Source organism: Scylla paramamosain, chromosome 11, assembly GCF_035594125.1.
Source record: "Scylla paramamosain isolate STU-SP2022 chromosome 11, ASM3559412v1, whole genome shotgun sequence".
Taxonomy (NCBI): domain Eukaryota; kingdom Metazoa; phylum Arthropoda; class Malacostraca; order Decapoda; family Portunidae; genus Scylla; species Scylla paramamosain.
In genome coordinates, this window is record NC_087161.1 from 24,271,023 (window position 1) to 24,283,042 (window position 12,020).

Genomic DNA, 12,020 nt, shown 5'->3' on the forward strand with positions numbered 1-12,020 from the left:
TTTTTCTACCACTAAAATCCCCAACAAAAACACCACCATACGTCTCCTCTCCTCTGTTTCTGAAGCTTGATGGTCTGTTCCCGTAGAGTAAACTTTGATATTGTGTTTTCATTCATCAGAGTTGAACATGAACCGTGTGAGAGAGTGAGAGGGTGAGACAGAGAGGAATGGGAAGAGAGGGAAGTGTTGTTGTTCTTGATAACTTAGAGAGAGAGAGAGAGAGAGAGAGAGAGAGAGAGAGAGAGAGAGAGAGAGAGAGAGAGAGAGAGAGAGAGAGAGAGAGAGAGAGAGAGAGAGAGAGAGAGAGAGAGAAAGAGAAAGAGAGAGAGAGAGAGAGAGAGAGAGAGAGAGAGAGAGAGAGAGAGATGGGACAAGGGCCAGAAATTTGATGCCGGAAAAGACGATGGATTGCATGGAAGTGAGAATTGTAGAGAGAGAGAGAGAGAGAGAGAGAGAGAGAGAGAGAGAGAGAGAGAGAGAGAGAGAGAGAGAGTGAAGTGACGACAGGGAAAAGTAGGAGGAAAGTTAAAGACAGCATGAGGGAAGAAGGAGAAAAGTTAGGGAAGACAGGAATGGAGAAATAAAGGATAAACAGCAAGAGAATTGGAAAAGAAGGAAATGGAGGGAGAAAGTTAGAAATCTGAGATGAGTATTAGGCTTAAAAGAAAAAAAAATAGAAAGTTGAAAGAAGACCAAAAGATTCAAGTTAGCCGGAATTAAGAAGATATTTCGTGGGAGGAGACGAAGTAAAATAAAAGGAGAAGCAATTGATGGGTAATAATGAAAGTTAGAAATTGGAGATGAGCACTAGGCTTAAAAAAAATTACAAAGAAAAAGAAAGTGAAAATATAACCAAGGAGACTGAAGTAAAGCAGAATTAAGAACATATTTCATGGGAGAACTTGAAGTAAATTAAAGGAAGAAGTGACTAATGGTAATAATGAAGGGAAAAAATGGAGTTGATTATGGAGTAGACAGAGTTAGTGCGTTATTATGTTGGCATCATTAAACCTGTGTCTCGTAAGCGTAAGCGGTAAGCGAGGCAAGTGACGAGTTTATGAAGACTTGATGACATGGTAAAAATTTGTTATGCGTGAAAATGGTGATATAACCAAAGAGAGAGAGAGAGAGAGAGAGAGAGAGAGAGAGAGAGAGAGAGAGAGAGAGAGAGAGAGAGAGAGAGAGAGAGAGAGAGAGAGAGAGAGAGAGAGACATTCGTAGCGTTGCGTTCAAATCACACATCACGTGACATTAATTTTATGCACTGACAAACCTTTCTGCTAAATGCCCAGAGATTTTATTCATTTATGTGTTTAGTTATTCATTCATGTTTTATGAGAGAGAGAGAGAGAGAGAGAGAGAGAGAGAGAGAGAGAGAGAGAGAGAGAGAGAGAGAGAGAGATTTACAAGTACACCTACATTTACTGAATTATTCTTCCAATAAACTTTGCTCTTTCTTTAAATGTAAGAAAAAGAGGAACTGATATGGCCTCTCTCTCTCTCTCTCTCTCTCTCTCTCTCTCTCTCTCTCTCTCTCTCTCTCTCTCTCTCTCTCTCTCTCTCTCTCTCTCTCTCTCTCTCTCTCTCTCTCTCTCTCTCTCTCTCTCTCTCTCTCTCTCTCTCTCTCTCTCTATTTGCTGCCTGACGAACAAACACACACAAATCACGCTCTTGTCTCCTTTCTTGCTTCCTTTTAACCTTATTTTTTCTCTTATCTATTTTTCCCTCGTATATTTCACGTCACCTATTTCATTTTCCTTCTTCCATTCCGCCTTGCCTTCCTTCCCATCTTTTTTTTCTTTACCTGGTGCTTTCGTGTTTACTTTCCTCTTTCTACTGGTTTCGCTTCTTGTTTTTGTTTCATTTATTTTTTTTTTCGTCTCTTTCCCAATTTTCTTTTTTTTCGTCTGTTTTCTTTTATTTCTCCCTTTGTTTTCTGTCTAGTTTGGGTTCTGTTTGCTATAATGCTACTCTCTCTCTCTCTCTCTCTCTCTCTCTCTCTCTCTCTCTCTCTCTCTCTCTCTCTCTCTCTCTCTCTCTCTCTCTCTCTCTCTCTCTCTCTCTCTCTCTCTCTCTCTCTCTCTACATTTATCAAGAAACCTTCGTCTCATCCTTCTCTCCCCAGCGTTTTTCACTTTTCCCTCTTTTCTTCTTTTATCCTTCTCGTCTTTCTCTTCCATCCCTTCTTCAGGTTTTTATTCCTTCTCCTTCTCTCCCTCATTCGTCCGTGACCTGACCTCCAGCTTCTTTGCGTCAACGATTTAGGCAGTCTTCATTCCATTATCTATCTTTTTCTCTTTCTCTTTCCACATCTCCTTTTCCTCCTTTTCCTTCTCCTTTTCCTTCTTTTCATCCTCCTTCTCTCCCTTCTTCTGTTCCTTCTTCTGTTACTCATGTCGCGATTATCGTTCTCCTTTTCTTCCTTTTCCTTTATCTTTTTTTCCTCTTTCTCCTTCTCCTCCTCCTCTTCATTTATCTTCTTTTTCTTTTTCTCTTCTTGCTCCCAATAACACTTGAATGATTATCTTTTTTTTTCTTTTTTTTTCCTTTTTTCCTCGTTTTCGTCCGAGTTGTGTCTTGTTTTTCTGTCTTTTTTTCTTTCACCTTGATTCTCTCAGTCCTCCCTGATCCCTCACAGCCTTCCCATATCTTCATTCTTCCCCTTCACTCTATTTCCCTTCCTTTCCCCTCGTTACCTGCGGTTCTTACCTGCGTGTTACCTCACCTTTCCTCTCTTAATTCCTTTTCCTCTTCCCCTCACTACCTGGTTTCCCTTGTTGGCCATTCTTCTTACTTTTTTTTCCTATTCTTCTTTTTCTTTCCCTCTTACTTAATCTTCTTTTTTTTATTCCCCCATCTCCTTTCCCTTCGCTTTTTTTCTCCCTTCACTTCATACGTAATCCTTTCCTTTCTCCCATTCTCTATCTCAATCCCCTCAGTTTCTTCTACTTTTCTTTCCTTCCTTCGTACATAATCTTTTTCCTTTCCCCATTCTGTCCTTCGTAACTTTTCCTCTCTTCCTCTCTTCCTTATTCTCTTCACCTCACCCAATTCCTTTCTTCTTGCCCTTCCTTCCCCTCATACTTAGTCATCTCTTTTCTTTCATCATCTATTCCTCCTATTCCCTATCCTCCTCTGTGTCCATTCCTTCCCCCATCCTTATGTCCTTAGTACCTTTCCCCGTCCTAACTCCCCGTCACTACACCTGCCGTGCCCTGCCACTTATATTCTCCCTCACCTTTCCCTTCATCTTGTTGGCCTTGGATTTAGATATTTGCCTTCTTGGCGGTCCAATTTGCCTCATCGTAATCCCTGCCGGCTTGTCTCCATCCCTGTCAACACGTCGCTCTTCTCTTTCCTCCCTCCCTTCCTCCTTTCTATTCTGTCTCTCTTCTGGCTACGCGTGGGAGGAGGAAGAGGAGTGGGGGAGAGGAGGAGGACTAGCAGACTTAAAGCGGACCTGGCGTGAGCTGGTTTGGAGTGCGAGGGACAAGCTGGTGGTTCGGTCTTGTCTGGGGTCGCCTCGGGACGCGCCTCATGTCCCACTTGTAAATGAATGAAGGTGTTGGTTGCGAGGCTCCTGACGGCGAGGAGGCAGAAGGAGCAGCAGCAGCAGCAGGAGGAGGAGGAGGAGGAGGAGGAGGAGGAGGTGGAAATTGGGTCACTTACTGCAGGGAAAGTTACATTTATTTGTCTTCTTCTCCTTTATTTGTTGATGTTGTGTTTTTTGGAAGGGAGAGAGAGAGGGAGAGAAAGAACAGGAGTAGGAGGAGGAAGAAGAAGGAAGAGGGAGAAGGGAGTAAAGGAAGCTCAGGTAAAGGATCGTTATATACTCCAGGATACTTCCCTAAGGACACACACACACACACACACACACACACACACACACACACACACACACACACACACACACACACACACACACACACACACACACACACACACACACACACACACACACACACACACACACACACACACACACACACACACACAGGCACGTATTCTCTCTCTCTCTCTCTCTCTCTCTCTCTCTCTCTCTCTCTCTCTCTCTCTCTCTCTCTCTCTCTCTCTCTCTCTCTCTCTCTCTCTCTCTCTCTCTCTCTCTCTCTCTCTCTCTCAGGAGTCACGAAGATACGCAACTAGCCCACGTAGACCACGACAGAGAGAGAGAGAGAGAGAGAGAGAGAGAGAGAGAGAGAGAGAGAGAGAGAGAGAGAGAGAGAGAGAGAGAGAGAGAGAGAGTGAGAGGCTAAAATGGGTTAGAAAAAAATAGTGCACGAAAGTGGAATGACGAAGAGGGAGAAAGAGAAAGAGAAATACAAAGGAAGAGGGAAAATGGTGGAATAAGAGAATGAGAAGAGGGGAGATGAAAGGCGAGGGAAAGAAGAAGGGAAGATGAAGGAAGGAGAAAGGAGATGAGGGAAGATGATGGAAGTGGATGGAGGAGAATATGGGATAAAAGGAGGAGAGAGAGATGGAAGAAAGAACAAACATAAACACGGAGAATAATAGGAAGGGATAAGGAGAATAAGGGATAAAAATAAAGATAGAGGGAAGATACAAATAAGAAAAGAATGAAAGGAGATAAAAGGAAATGGAAAACTGGAAAGACAGGAAACATGTGGAGAAAGAATAGAGAAAACACTTAAACGAAAGAACGGGAATAGGAAACGAAGAAGAAACGAGACGAAAGAAAACAAAGAAGGAAAAGTTAGAGAAAGAGGAAGAGGAGACAAACAAGAAACGGTGAAACGGAAGAACGAGAGAGAGAAAGTAAATAGGTGATGAAAGGAAGAGAAATGGAAAGAGAAGAGACAAGACGATAAAGCGAGAAAGAGTTGATAAAAGAAGGAAAAAGAGTATGAAGAAAAAGAAAATGGAAAAAGCAATGGAAAAAAGTACAAGATGCGTAAATTATAGTAAAATGAAAAAAAAGAGGAAAAGAAAGAAGATGAAGTTTGCAAGTAATTTCTGAGCAAGAATGAAGAAGAGAGGAGATGATGGAAGAAAGAGGAAACAAAATTGTACATACTATAAACAGGAGGAGGAAAGGAATAAGAAAACAATAAAACAAAAGATGGAAATACATATAAAAGAAAGTGAAAGACAAAGAGAAAACATAAAAAAAAACAGAGCCGAAAATGGAAATGTTGTAGGAAAGAAAAGGAAGAAAAAATAGAGAAAAAGAGAAAAAAAATGATGAAATTAAATAAAAAAAAAATGTTGAAAGAAAGCAAAGAGAGCAAGTGAATAAAAGAGGAGAAAAAGGAAGAAAAAAGAGAAAGATGTAGCAAAAATGAAAACAGCGAAACGAATGAACGAAGGAGAAAGAAGAAAAATTCGAGGAAGAAGAGGAAGAGCAGATAAGCAATTCAAGAAAGGGGAGGAAGTGAAAGAAAGAGGGAAGGAGGAAGTAAACCAAAAACGGAGAAAAAGAGAAAGAAGAAAAAAGAAGAGAATGAGGAAGAGGAAGAGCAGGTAAACAAAAAAAAAATCTAGAAAGAGATCATGAAAGAGAAAGAAGAAAAAGAGAGAGGAAGTAGAGGAACAGCAGATGAACAAAAATCGAGAAAGAAAGGTGAAAGAAAGAGGAGAGAAAGAATCTGAGGAAGAATAAGTAAACAAAAAAAAACGAAGACAGGAAAGAGATAAGATGAAACAAAGAAGAGAGGGAAGAGAGAAAGAGAAATGGGAGGAAAGAAATCGAAAAAGAGAGAAGGAAAGAGCGTGGAAAAATAAGGACACCAACTAAACCAAAAAAATTGAAAAAGAGAAGGTGAAAAAAGAAAGAAGAAAAGAAAAAAATGAAAGAGAAGGAAAGCACAGCAAAAGAAATAGGAAGAGCAGCTAAAGAAAAAAAAATGAGAAAGAGAGAAGGTGAAAGAAAGAAACAGGAAGAGGAAGAGGAGGTTTCTGAGCACCCTCGGGCCTTCCAGCGTCATGGGCTCGACGGCGGCGCTCAGCAGGTTCACCTAAGCCTTTGAGTCGCAATGGAACCCGGAGAGAGAGAGAGAGAGAGAGAGAGAGAGAGAGAGAGAGAGAGAGAGAGAGAGAGAGAGAGAGAGAGAGAGAGAGAGAGAGAGAGAGAGAGAGAGAGAGAGAGAGAGAGAGTCGTGTAGTGTAAGAAAGTTGTAGTTGCTGTTTTCTTCTTTTTTCTTTCTTTTTTTTTCGCTTTGTTGTTAGTATTGAATTTTTAATGGATTGGCATTTATTAATATTATTTTTTTTAAAACTCGGAATATATTGTTATTGAAAACTGTGTGCGTGAGAGAGAGAGAGAGAGAGAGAGAGAGAGAGAGAGAGAGAGAGAGAGAGAGAGAGAGAGAGAGAGAGAGAGAGAGACGGACGGACGGAGACAAAGACACAGAGACAGAAAAAAACAAAGACACAAAAAACCTCAGAACGTACATTTTTTGCTCCACCTCCGTTTGAGTTCCCCGTTTCTTCTTAAGCTCTTAAACGCGTTTGGCACAAGTTGAGGGAAGTAAAAACAAGCGGCAGGTGTGTCCGGGCTATTGAGGCGGATCCGTGAAGTTAAATTGAAAGCTAAATTGGTTCTCTCATGGACGCTACTATGCTTACCTTTCAAATTCCTATGTTTCAAGTCCCACAAAAATCGGGGGGAACTCGCTCAAATCCTGCCTTTGATAGAGTTGAGGCGCCAAGTGTTTGCTCAGAATGATGAATGGAGTGCAATTTTGCCCCGGGGGAGTTGTATTTTACACACCTGCACACACCCGCTCACTCCCCGCGGGCTGAGTGACTTGCTGCGGCGCCCTTGTGGGTTGTGGTGGTGGTGGAAATGTTCAGGTAGTTTGCAGGGTTTTTTTTTTTTCTCACACCCTTCGTGATGCCAGTCTTGATCCACAGGCGGTCAGTGGGCAGGAAGGCAGTCAGTTAGTTTATTATTTAATTAACCAGTCAGTCGGCCAGTCATTCATTCATTCATTCATTCATTCACCGATGCAGTCAGTCAGTCAACTATTCCGCCAGCCAGCCGATCATTTAATCATTGAGCACTGAGTCAGTCATACGGCCACTTAGAATGCGTAAATATGGAATGAAGTAATCCTCTCACATCAGTGCATTTTTGTGTTGCCTTTTTAAATAAACTCATGAGTGATTAACTGTCTGATTAACGTAACTCAATAATAAAAACAAGATCACATGACGCTGCTCTAAAGAAAGGAAGAAAACAGCACTGCCTCTGACAGCCTCGATATTGTTGTTTTCCTACGGCAGGCCATTCAGTGACCCATTCAAGAACTTCCTCCTTTTGTATCACTTTGTCCTCCTTCCCGCTATGGAAATTTATCAGACAGGTCCCGCGCTACTATTTTATGTATTTTCCTTTCCGTTTCCTGCAAGCTGGCACTGGAGTCCTCTCTTTCAACTGGCTGAGTAATGCAGTTTTCCTTTCCCGTCCCCAACAATAAGACCTGTAGAGATGTGTGTGTGTGTGTGTGTGTGTGTGTGTGTGTGTGTGTGTGTGTGTGTGTGTGTGTTCGTTGAGTAAGTTCACTCTATCTCTTTCACTGTTAAGCTCCGGAATTTTGAGTTACTTTTTTTTCTCTCTCTCTTTCCAATTTTCCCTCTTTTTCCCCCCAATATTACGAGGCGAGCCAGTGGAGGAGACGAGCATCAAGACACTTCAGGGTCCAAATGGCTCATACCCTTTTTGGGACTCCCCTCCTGCGTGCGTTTTGCGAGCGGCAATTATCGGTTTTCTTTTAAAATTCTGTTTTGTAGCTCATGTCGCCGTCTTCCGTCTTCCTGTTAAGCAGAAAATGCATATGGTGATGGCGAGGAGGTTTAATAAGAGCGTCCTGAAAGTTTAGAATTTTTGTATATTTTAACACATCATCATGGTTACTTATAAACTGCCTCTTCTTTCTTTTTCCTTTCCCTTTTCTTCTTTTCTCTCTTCTATATTTTTTTTCCTTATGCTTTAGTTTCCTTTCGTTTTCTCTTTTTGCTTTTTCTTCCTGTTCTTCCTCTACTCTCTTCCTTTCTTCCTATTTTCTTTTTATTATTTATTTATTTGTTTATGTATGTATTTAATTATTTATTTATTTATTTATGTAATCTTTATAAGAGCGAGACGCATACAGACAAGGTATTCAACAAGGAAGGAAGTGCAGGTGGTGTTTACCCATCCCATGCGCCATGCTGCTGAGACACCCCTTCCTATAACGACATGCAAAACCCGGTGGTGCTTAAGCCTTGTAATAATCCCGAGGAGGCGGCACACGGCTTCTTACTACCCCTCACTTGTGCCGTGGAGACGCTTCCTTAATTCCACAACACGTAGATGCTCCTTAATATTACTCCCGATGGCTCCTCGTCTATTCATTTTGATCTGGAAATAATTAAATCCGGAAGTCCAGGAAGCCGTGCCCTCCACTCCTTAGGGAACGAGCTGCTGGAAACTGGTAACTGGAAGCGTGTCCAGGAATAGTTTTTCTTCATGATATTTGGATCCGTGCCTCCAATCCTTTTCACTAAGGTATGCAACAACTTACAACATTAAAAGAGCTGTACAAAACACTTTAAGACACCTATATGGAAAAAATATGATTAAAAGAGTAGATTTTCCTATTTCTAGTCATCATAACGTTCTAAGGAGGCCTTGGAACAAAAGTGTTTCCGAGTGGAATGTGAGTCAAGAACAGTGCGTCGAATGGCAATGGAAGAGTTAATCGAGCGACAGAAGTGTGGATTCTCGTGATACCTTGTGCGAAGCTTGCATTTCACACCTGCATAGTAGCCAGGTGTTCCTTATTTGTTATTATGAAGCTCTTAAGTCACCTGGAGGGAAAAGAAAATGATCGATACTTATATTCCATCACTAATCGATCGACAGATATAAAAATATGTAATTTATCTAGACCCATTTAGTGCAAGGATGTTATTTGGTGTGGTATGTATTATATTGAATTGAGTTTATATATGTTGAATTATGTTTCGGAGCATTACGTTGTAAAGTTTTAATTGATGTTCTAACTTGTAAAAAAAAAAAAAAGTTGAATATTTGTGTACCATACTTGAAGCAGTGATCAATAAACTCTTGCTTACTTGCCATGGAGAGACTGAGAACTATGTGTCAACTTATTCTACACCCAGCCAGTCTGTTCCATATTAATCACCACGAGCTTCTTATACGCTGCCTGATGGGAAAAATTGGCTCGGAATACTTGAAGACTTGCCAGGCAGCATTTTCTTCCCCTCCACGTCATGGTCCGGCCCGCAGTCCACGTCCCTTATCGGCTCGGGACTCACGCCGCCGCCGCCGCTGCATCTTTCCCTCCCCTCCTTGAAAATTAATGAACCCTCTGCCACTGGAGCCGATCCGGTACGAAGCAGTACGAGTATAACACCAGACGCGCCGCACAGACTCGCGAGCCCTGCTTGACTTGTGTGTTGTGGGAGGAATGATTCAGGTTGTGTTGCGAGGTTCAGCTTATTGTTTACTGTTTTGACTGTTTAATAATTGTGTGAAGGAATAACTGTTTTTGTTTCGAGTTTCAGTGTCTTGTTTTGATCTATCTGATATTTTTATATGGAGAATTTTAGTTTGCGTAAGGAAATCTCACGGATTCAGTTTATTGTTTTAATCTACTCTAATAAATGTAAAAAAAGTAATAATTGGTTTTCTTGTTACGAGTGTCAGTGCGTTCAATTGATTGGTCTAATAATCTTCGTATAAATGAGTTTTGGTTAAGAAATTCAATACATTTTTATTTATGTACTGTCTAATAACTGTAAAGGAGATGAATTTTATTAGTATTACGAGTCTTAATACATTGTCTTGGTCAAGTGTCTAATAACTAAAAACGATAATTCGGTATTTGTTACGAGGTATAGTGCCAATACATTCTTTTTGTGTACTGTCAAATAAATGTGCAGGAAAATGCTTTTCTTTGTATTACGAGATTCAATACATTGTCTCGATATTTGTGAAAAGAATAGTGCAGTTTGTGTTACGAGGTATATTGTTTCTAACCGACTGTTCAGGTATACTTTCAAGAAAACTGTAGGCCATGTGTGTGTGCATGCGTGTGTGCGGGAGGTGAGGGGATATGGGAGCAGCAAGAGTGTGCATGTGTGCGTATGTTGGTGAGTGGGTGAAGGTATGGGGAGGAGACCGAATCAGCATCACGGGTGGGTTGTTGCGGTGCTCAGATTCCACACACGTAAACAGAACCATGCAGGGGACATAGAGGAGAGTCGTTTGGGTTTTGCAGAGATACAAGTAGTATTTTCCTGCAAGCCTTCAGATTGGATGGCCGCCCCTGAAATTTACCTGTCTTGGCACGGAGGGCGACTGGAAATTGCAAGGCCTAATGAGCTTTGTGTGTGTGTGTGTGTGTGTGTGTGTGTGTGTGTGTGTGTGTGTGTGTGTGTGTGTGTGTGTGTGTGTCCTTATATTTCCCCAAAAAACAAATAAAAAACTTAATTTTCCTTTTAGTTTCACTGTTAAATCATTATTATCGTAGAAAAGAAAAAAAAATTGAAAAATAACCAAACATAAATAGAAGGAAAAACGATTGTTAGTGTGAGAGTGTGACTTGCCTTCCCATTCCAGTTCATAGCCATTTAAAAATTTTCCATTCTGTTCTACCTTTTAAATTATTACTATCATAGGGAAGAGCAGAAAAAAAAAAACACTCAAAGAATAATCAAACGGAACAAGGCGAAAAAAAGACAAAGAATATATTCACCTCAAAATCTCAAAATTCACTCATGCAGGCGCGAAGTAAGCAAAGTCAATTAGTGATCGTATGCAGGTGTGCTGGCGGAAAGGTAATCAGGCGGCGGCAGTTCAATAGCCTTGCCTGGAGTGCCAAAAATGTCCCCTTGCCGAGTGGGCCAAAATTACCAGCACCAGCATTACACCCAATTTTTGCCGCGCCACCGTCCCCTATGCCTGCAGTGGAGGCGCGACGTGGCGTGTGTATGTGTCGCCGTTAACGCAGCACCTGTCCCTCTTGATGGCCAGCTTATTGGAGGTCATTTTGGCACGTGACGCAATTAAAAAGAAGCATTGGTGATTAGACGCTTGTATGTTAAACTAATGCATCTTTATGAAAAAAATGTTTGTTATTGTGATCTTTTTAATTTTTTATTATTATTTCGTTACTTCCTCCTCTTCCTCCAATTCCTCCTCCTCCTTTTTGTTTATTCTGATTTTCCTTTTCCTCGTCCCGTTTCTTCCCCGCCTCAGCTTTTCCTTTTTTTCATTTATCATCCATTCCTTTCATTCCTCCATTTCCTACATTTTTCTTTTTCTCTCCTCCTCCTCTTCTGTTTCCTCCACTTTTCACTCTCTCTCTCCGCTCTCTCTCTTATCCGTTCCATTCTCTTATACCCTTCCAATTCTTCCTCCTCCTCCTCCTCCTCCTCCTCCTCCTCCTCCTCCTCCTCCTCCTCCTCCTCCTCCTCCTCCTCCTCCTCCTCCTCCTCCTCCTCCTTCACTATCTCCATCAGTAGCTCTTCCCTCGCTCGTTTTATCTGCATCCATCATCATCACGTTCCTTCCCTCTTTCCTTCTTTATCGCAGTGTCATTTCCTCCTCTTCGCTGCGTCTTCTTCCTGACACCGTAGAGAGAGAGAGAGAGAGAGAGAGAGAGAGAGAGAGAGAGAGAGAGAGAGAGAGAGAGAGAGAGAGAGAGAGAGAGAGAGAGAGAGAGAGAGAGAGAGAGAGAATAATAAGCAAGAACAGGAAGACAAATGCAAACACACATACACACACGTAGGTAAACACAGAAGGATAAAAACAAACAAATAAGACGGCAGTAAAATAAAGCTGTGTGTGTGTGTGTGTGTGTGTGTGTGTGTGTGTGTGTGTGTGTGTGTGTGGAAAACTTTGACCTTAAGATGAAGTAATTTATATTTTGAGAACTGCCTTTCTCTCTCTCTCTCTCTCTCTCTCTCTCTCTCTCTCTCTCTCTCTCTCTCTCTCTCTCTCTCTCTCTCTCTCTCTCTCTCTCTCTCTCTCTCTCTCGGCATTATATTTG

At 41.5% G+C, this 12,020-nt stretch overlaps 1 protein-coding gene across 1 annotated transcript in view; it reads left to right on the forward strand.

Moving 5' to 3' along the window:
• The window catches only part of LOC135105091 (uncharacterized), a 37,729-nt gene extending 27,301 nt beyond the window's left edge, over positions 1-10,428 (forward strand). The window contains exon 3 of the mRNA XM_064013053.1: positions 8,099-10,428. Within this exon, the coding sequence (XP_063869123.1) occupies positions 8,099-8,179 (81 nt within the window). The 3' untranslated portion in view covers positions 8,180-10,428. The remainder of the gene's footprint in view (positions 1-8,098) is intronic.
• The last annotated feature ends 1,592 nt before the right edge of the window (positions 10,429-12,020 follow it).